The 6,214-nt window shown below is 46.0% G+C and overlaps 1 protein-coding gene across 1 annotated transcript; it reads left to right on the top strand.

Moving 5' to 3' along the window:
* The first annotated feature begins 2 nt into the window (after positions 1 to 2).
* Positions 3 to 6,208, top strand: LOC102310467 (receptor-type tyrosine-protein phosphatase O). Its single transcript, XM_005953312.3, has 10 exons — positions 3 to 189; positions 1,114 to 1,266; positions 1,562 to 2,083; positions 2,162 to 2,323; positions 2,476 to 2,672; positions 2,800 to 2,920; positions 3,025 to 3,218; positions 3,304 to 3,415; positions 4,043 to 4,206; positions 5,644 to 6,208. Exons 1-10 carry the CDS (start codon positions 3 to 5, stop codon positions 5,917 to 5,919), a joined length of 2,088 nt encoding a protein of 695 aa, XP_005953374.3. The 3' UTR covers positions 5,920 to 6,208.
* The last annotated feature ends 6 nt before the right edge of the window (positions 6,209 to 6,214 follow it).

Genomic DNA, 6,214 nt, shown 5'->3' with positions numbered 1-6,214 from the left:
TGATGTTCGACTCAGTTTCGTTTGTCTCCTCAGAGCCGCTTCCTGTCCGCAGCGCTCAGATATTGGACTATAAGGAGGCTCCAGAGACTGGCGTGGTGTTTGAAATCGATCCTCCGACCAGAAACGTCTTCAGCAGAGTCAACATCAGCTACGCTGAAGGACAGGAGCGCCGATCGATGCTCTATAAAGGTAGAACATTTCATTCTGTTTGTATGAGTGGGTGCTATTTAGTGTAATTTAGTGTTTTGTAAACCAATATGAGCCTTCTGCCTGAATGTGAGGACAGTTATTGTAGTTCACAGTCTCACTGGGAGGTGAAGGCACGTGAGTAGCGATAGAAGAATGTGTCTGTCTGAATAAATGCCTGGCCCCTTCCAAACTGAAGATTCTGATTGGGTAGAAATCCTCCGGGGAACTCTAGTGCGCCCTTGCCTTTCTCTAATGGAAAGCATTTCTGAAAGCACGTTATTCCACTTAAAGCGGCTTGAGACAACTGATGTTGTGATTTGGTGTTATATATAAATAAAACTAAATTGAACTGAACCAAGTTATTTCAAGTTTACCTGCACACACCTCAGTGGAGGCAAATATAAAGGAAAGAGGACCCAGGATTGACCCCCGAGGAACTCCATTTCAATTCAATTCAATTTATTTATAAAGCACCGAATCACAACAACAGTCGCCTCAAGGCGCTTCATAGTGTAAGGTAGACCCTACAATAATACACACAGAGAAAAACCTAGCAATCATATGACCCCCTATGAGCAAGCACTTTGGCGACAGTGGGAAGGAAAAACTCAATTTTAACAGGAAGAAACCTCTGACAGAACCAGGCTCAGGGAGCTGCGACCGGTTGGGGGAGTGAGAAGGAAGACAGTGTAAAAGACATGCTGTGGAAGAGAGCCAGAGATTAATAACAAGTATGATTCAGTGCTGAGGGGTCTATTAACACATAGTGAGTGAGAAAGACCAGACCTGATTTCAGCTGCTCCAGACTCATAGTCGATCAGTGCTTTGGTGTTCATGTCCTGACTGCTGACAGATGTTAACACAGCTCCAGGAATAAAGAGAGTGTTTTTGTGCTAACAGTTTCTTTCTGCTTGTTGTTTGTAGATTTCTACAGGGGGAAGACAGTGTTTAAGCACTGGTTACCGGGGATGTGTTACCGAAACATCACCTTCCAGCTGATCTCAGAGGCCACCGTGTACCAAACTGCACTGGTGACCCACAGTGACATCACTCACACACCGCTGCATCATCGGACAGGTGAGGCCCCTCCCACTGTGAGAGTCCAGTGCTTGCTCTGTACTGAGTAGATTAGATCGGCTCGGAGGCAGACCTTCCTGCATGAAGCTCTAAGTTCTACTTTCAGGAATCGTTGCCTTAGTAAATACAGTGAGCAGGTCTGGAGAACATGGCGGCCCGGTTCAGAGGCCTCCAGCGAGGACCTGCTGCCTCATTTTTTTAAACAGTGATGTATGATGAGACGGGAGGAGCTTTGTCTGGCGAGCTGACTAGCCATTTCCTGCTCAGAATAATTCACTCCCCTCTCTCCCCCCAGTGCCCCACCCTCCCCTCAACATCTCCTATAAGATCATCCATTTGAGCCAGAGGGCAGCTCCAGGTCAGCTCCCCGACATGCTCCCACATGATAGTGGGCAGCGATCCCCCCGCCAGGCCCGGGACGTCCCACTGATGGAGGAGCGGGAGGAGGAGGAGACCCAGGCTGAGGAGAATACCTCAGATGAGGTAATAGGAGTCACTTACGCCCCCTTCAACTCCACAAAAGTGTTGACGGTGAGCGCCCCCATTGATGTGAACAACAGCCGCACGGAGGAGGCAGAGCCTTCGAGCTACTGGCTGGATCCGACGGAGCCATCTCCTGCCGACAAGGATGAGGAGTTCGTTAATGGCGTGCTGCCCGAGTACGAAGACTCCAACGAGCCGGGCTCGGCCATGGCACTCCCTGCCGAGCCTTCTGTCCTGCCCACCAGGCTTCCGCCAGTCCTTTTGGAACTGCGCTGGCTGCCACCGCGCCCACCCACCAGCTACGACGGTTTCAACGTCTACATCTACAGAGATGGTAAGCAGGAAGCAGCTGAATAAAGAACATCTCAGATGTTCCCGTGTTGGCATCTGAACCTCTCGCTCTGCTCCTCAGGTAACTCGACAGAAACAGCGACGGTGGATGAAAGCACTCACGAGTTCTTTACAGAGTTAACGGAGCCGGGAATATACCGTGTGCAAGTGACCACACTGAGCTCGTCTGGAGACTGCGAGTCCCGAGAGAGCAGTGGCGACACTGCCTTCACCTTCTACCTCAGTAAGTGTACAGGAAGTGATTATGGCGCATGCAGCAGCGTGTGGCAATAAAGGATGGATTCAATCAAATGCATCTTTGTTCTAGTGTTGTCATTGTTAACGTAATCCACTTCCTGTTGACCTGCTCCTTCGCTGGTTTATTAATGGTTACAGGTCCCAGCGGCGAGCTGCTGGAGGACCTGCGAGAGCGTCCTCAAGCCGTCAGCGTCAGGCTGCTGGACTCGAGCACCGCTGCCATCTCCTGGGCGCCATCGTCGCAGAACCACAATGGGAGCCTCGTGTCAGTGGTTTCCACCACCTGCCTGAAGCCCAGCCTGAGCCAGAGGATGGAGAACACCTACTGCAGCGAGGTATGGCACGGCACTCATCACTGGCCGCGCACCGCAGATTGAAGCTCACACAGGGGGGGGGGTCTTTTGAATAAATAATAAAAAAAATTTAATACATATATATATGTGTTTAAATATATAATCACAGGAAAACTCGACGAGTGACATCATCACCAACCTGACGCCGGGTGCTCAATACCGGGTGGTCGTCTATCACACCAATGGACCCCTGATCAGCCCGCCGTCGGAGCCCGTCATCATCGATATCGGTGAGCGTCACTTTATGCGTCTTTTTCAGTCCCACTTCCTGTTCACTGCTCCTGTTCTTCCTGTTCCACTCTTAAATCCCGCCTGTGTCGGTGTGCTGTGTCAGAGCCCACCGGCGTGCGCGAGCTCACCGTTTACCCCCTGAGTCCAACGGCAGTGATCCTCAGCTGGCAGCGTCCATACCACGTTGCCTTCAGGAAATATGTGTTGCAGACCTTCTTCTTCAACCCCGTCACGCTTGCCTCTGAGTGGACCACCTACTACGAGATCGCCGCCACCGCCTCCGTCATCGCCTCAGTGGTAACCAGTCTGTCTCCGTCACAGGAAACATGTCATGGCACCATGCCGCATCCACCTCACCGTATTTGTCTCTATTTCCTCTCAGAGGGTGACTGACTTGCTGCCTGCCTGGTATTATAATTTCCGTGTTTCCATGGTGACGTGGGGTGACCCACCGCTCAGCTGCTGCGACAGCTCCACCGTGAGCTTCGTCACAGGTGATGCCTCACCGCTGCAAGGACGCTGCGAGGGAGGCTGGGCCAGGATCCAGCAAACACACTTAGACTTAAAAATAGAATAAATAGACTTTTAAATTTGTTTTTACTGATTTATTTAGTTTTTATATAAAGAGACATTTAGACACATAATTTCAAGCCATTTTTTTCTTCATGAATATTTTTTATTCTTCTGTATTCATCCATCAGCTCTAAAAATAAATCAAAAATAAATTAAGAAATAAAAACATGCAAAATTAAAACACATTTTAGTGTTTAACATTTTAAATATTTTTTTTTATTTTGTTTAAATATTACTCAATTTGGTCACTCCCTGAAATAATACAATAAATATACAATTTAAAATTTATGCATAAAAATAGAAATAAATAAAATAAATGTATATTTTTAATGATCTAATTCATTTTGTTTTTATTTTATATCTTTTTCTGGGTTTACTGATAATGCAGCTCACACATGAAGAACAAAACGCATGACTTTTTATTGTTTCTTACGTTTTTTTTTATTTTGGCTTTTATTTGCTGATATTTCTTGTGAAGATCCAGACGGCACATCTTTAATGTGTCTGCAAACGTATGATGCAGGTCTCCTTCCTCTTCCTCCTCTCAGCTCCCGAGGCGCCTCACATCTCCTCTGTGGATTACTCTCATGGCGTTCTGTACGTCCGCTGGACATACGGCGAGCTCTTCATTGACCTGTCGCACTCAAGGATGCTGCACTGGCAAGTGGTCGCTGTCGGGAAGAAGGGACCGGAGAAGACGTACTCCGTTGACGTGAGTCCAGACACATCTGTCTAGGTGTTCACGACACTCTGAGACACGTTCTCGCTGTTTTAGGTGTATTTGTGCGTTTGTGTGGTGATGAGTGTGTCTCCAGCAGCAGCTCATTATTTCAGGGTCGAGCGGAGCTGTTATTGACTCTCTCCTTCGGGTTGGTTCGATGGTCTGATTAGCAGCAGGAGAATGACCTGCAGACGTCGCTGCTCTACGAGTCCAATTACCACCGTAGCCTGAGCTCGCTTCTGTGATCAAGTGTCTGAGGGTCCCAAGCCATGTTGGAGGTTTAATTGAGAGCGTATACAAATGGCGTGTAGATGTCAACTATATTCAGGATGTTAAGCAGTCTTCATTTCTACTAGATTGCTACTAATAGTTCTGATAAATGTGTAAACAATTAAACCAGCTTACAAAAACACAACAAACAAGAGAAATGTAACTTTATTTTGAAGAATTTATGTGAAATAGAAATCTCAGTAATGAGCATTGACCTCGGGGACTGAAACCAAAAATTACTCTTCCTTTTCCAAATGTGGTCAAATGTGTATATAAAAGATGAGCATAGCCACCATGACATCATCCATTAGTTTTGTTAGCATTCTGGGCGCCAGCTCGTTGTTTTCTTGTTTCTTAAAATGTTTGTTTTGTTTGGATAAGAGGGTGGAATGCTAAGTTATCATCTAATGCTAGCTAACTTGGTTAGCATTGTTTAGCAAAGTTTGTCTCTATAATAACCTCACAGCAGCTTTATTATTGGTCAGATAATGTCATTAAAAATGCTCCAAAAGACTCCAACAACACAAACACAGTCCAGAGGTCCAGTTTGCTAAATGTAAGCCTAACTGACAGCTGGCAGATACAGCCACCTGTCAGTCAAAGAGGCCACACCCCTAATAATGTAACCTGAGAGTTTCTGCGGACTCCATCACTGCTGGGGCCTCTGCTGGAGGTTAGAGGACATGGCTTTGCAAAGCAATGGCTAATGTCACATTGGTGATGTCCATCTTTTATATACAGTCTGTTCGGTCTTTGAGGTTGAATGTAATTTAAAATTATAATTAGATATAAGAGTACAAAGACTGAGTCAGCAGGTCTGCAGAAGTTTAATGAAGCTTCCACACTCAGAGCTGATCATTTATATTTAATCGTTAGTTCGTGGTGGAAGCAGACGGTCACAGTGACTAAACGGAGACACAGACAGCTGTGAGGATTTACTGCAGGGATATTTTTAGTTTTATTCAGGGCAGATTAAAAAGATATTTAAGGAAAATACCTGCACTGTTAATCTTTCAGCAGCTCCGCGTGGGACAGAGGCAGAGCAGAATATGACCCCATCAGATGGAGGAAGGGGGCACTCAGGACTGACTGTGTGCACGCTGTTCAAGTGTTATTTACATGTTGTTTACGTGTTGTTTACATGTGGTGCTGTGTCAGGTGACTCGGAATGTGATGCGGGCAAGCCTCCCTCTGCCTCCCGGAGACATCTACAACCTGACGGTGACGGCATGCACAGAGCGCAGCAGGAACACGTCCACGCCAAACATCATCAAACTGGGTCAGCGAGTATTCACTGCAATTAACAAAGATATAATAACTCTAAGAAAAACAAAGAATACAAAGGTATTCACTGCTAACAGACTAACTCCCCCAAAGTTCCCAGAGTGCTTTTTCAAAAGAATCATCCCAGTTTTCTTGAGAAAGCATAAATGATTTATATTAGTACACTATAACTGAAAGGCCGACCTTTAACTCTGTAATTCTCAGAGCTGTAAAATTGAGTTAAAGGGAGGGTTAGCTTCTGGATTACACTCAGTATTAAACTCCAGTAAAAGTTTGAGCTGTTGCTGAGAAAGCATCACGCATTAAACCAAAGAAATCACTTTAGACCTGAGAAAAAGAATCAGTTATGCTCATAAAGCAGGAGGTGGATTTAGAAAATTATCAAGTTATAATGTTGAGTAATGAGGCTGCAGACTGAGAACAATTCCACTTCTGCAGAAGAGAC

This window comes from Haplochromis burtoni, unplaced genomic scaffold (assembly GCF_018398535.1).
Source record: "Haplochromis burtoni strain Fernald_Lab_line unplaced genomic scaffold, NCSU_Asbu1 Contig_3658, whole genome shotgun sequence".
NCBI classification, from domain to species: domain Eukaryota; kingdom Metazoa; phylum Chordata; class Actinopteri; order Cichliformes; family Cichlidae; genus Haplochromis; species Haplochromis burtoni.
Note: the sequence above shows the minus strand (reverse complement) of the source record. Positions and strands in the feature narration are given on the sequence as shown.

Coding starts and splice junctions, on each gene's coding strand:
- LOC102310467 (XM_005953312.3), top strand. CDS start 3: ATGTTCGACTCAGTTTCGTTTGTCTCCTCAGAGCCGCTTCCTGTCCGC. Junction 2,084..2,161: donor CGTCTACATCTACAGAGATG/GTAAGCAGGAAG, acceptor TCTGCTCCTCAG/GTAACTCGACAGAAACAGCG. Junction 2,921..3,024: donor GCCCGTCATCATCGATATCG/GTGAGCGTCACT, acceptor GTGCTGTGTCAG/AGCCCACCGGCGTGCGCGAG.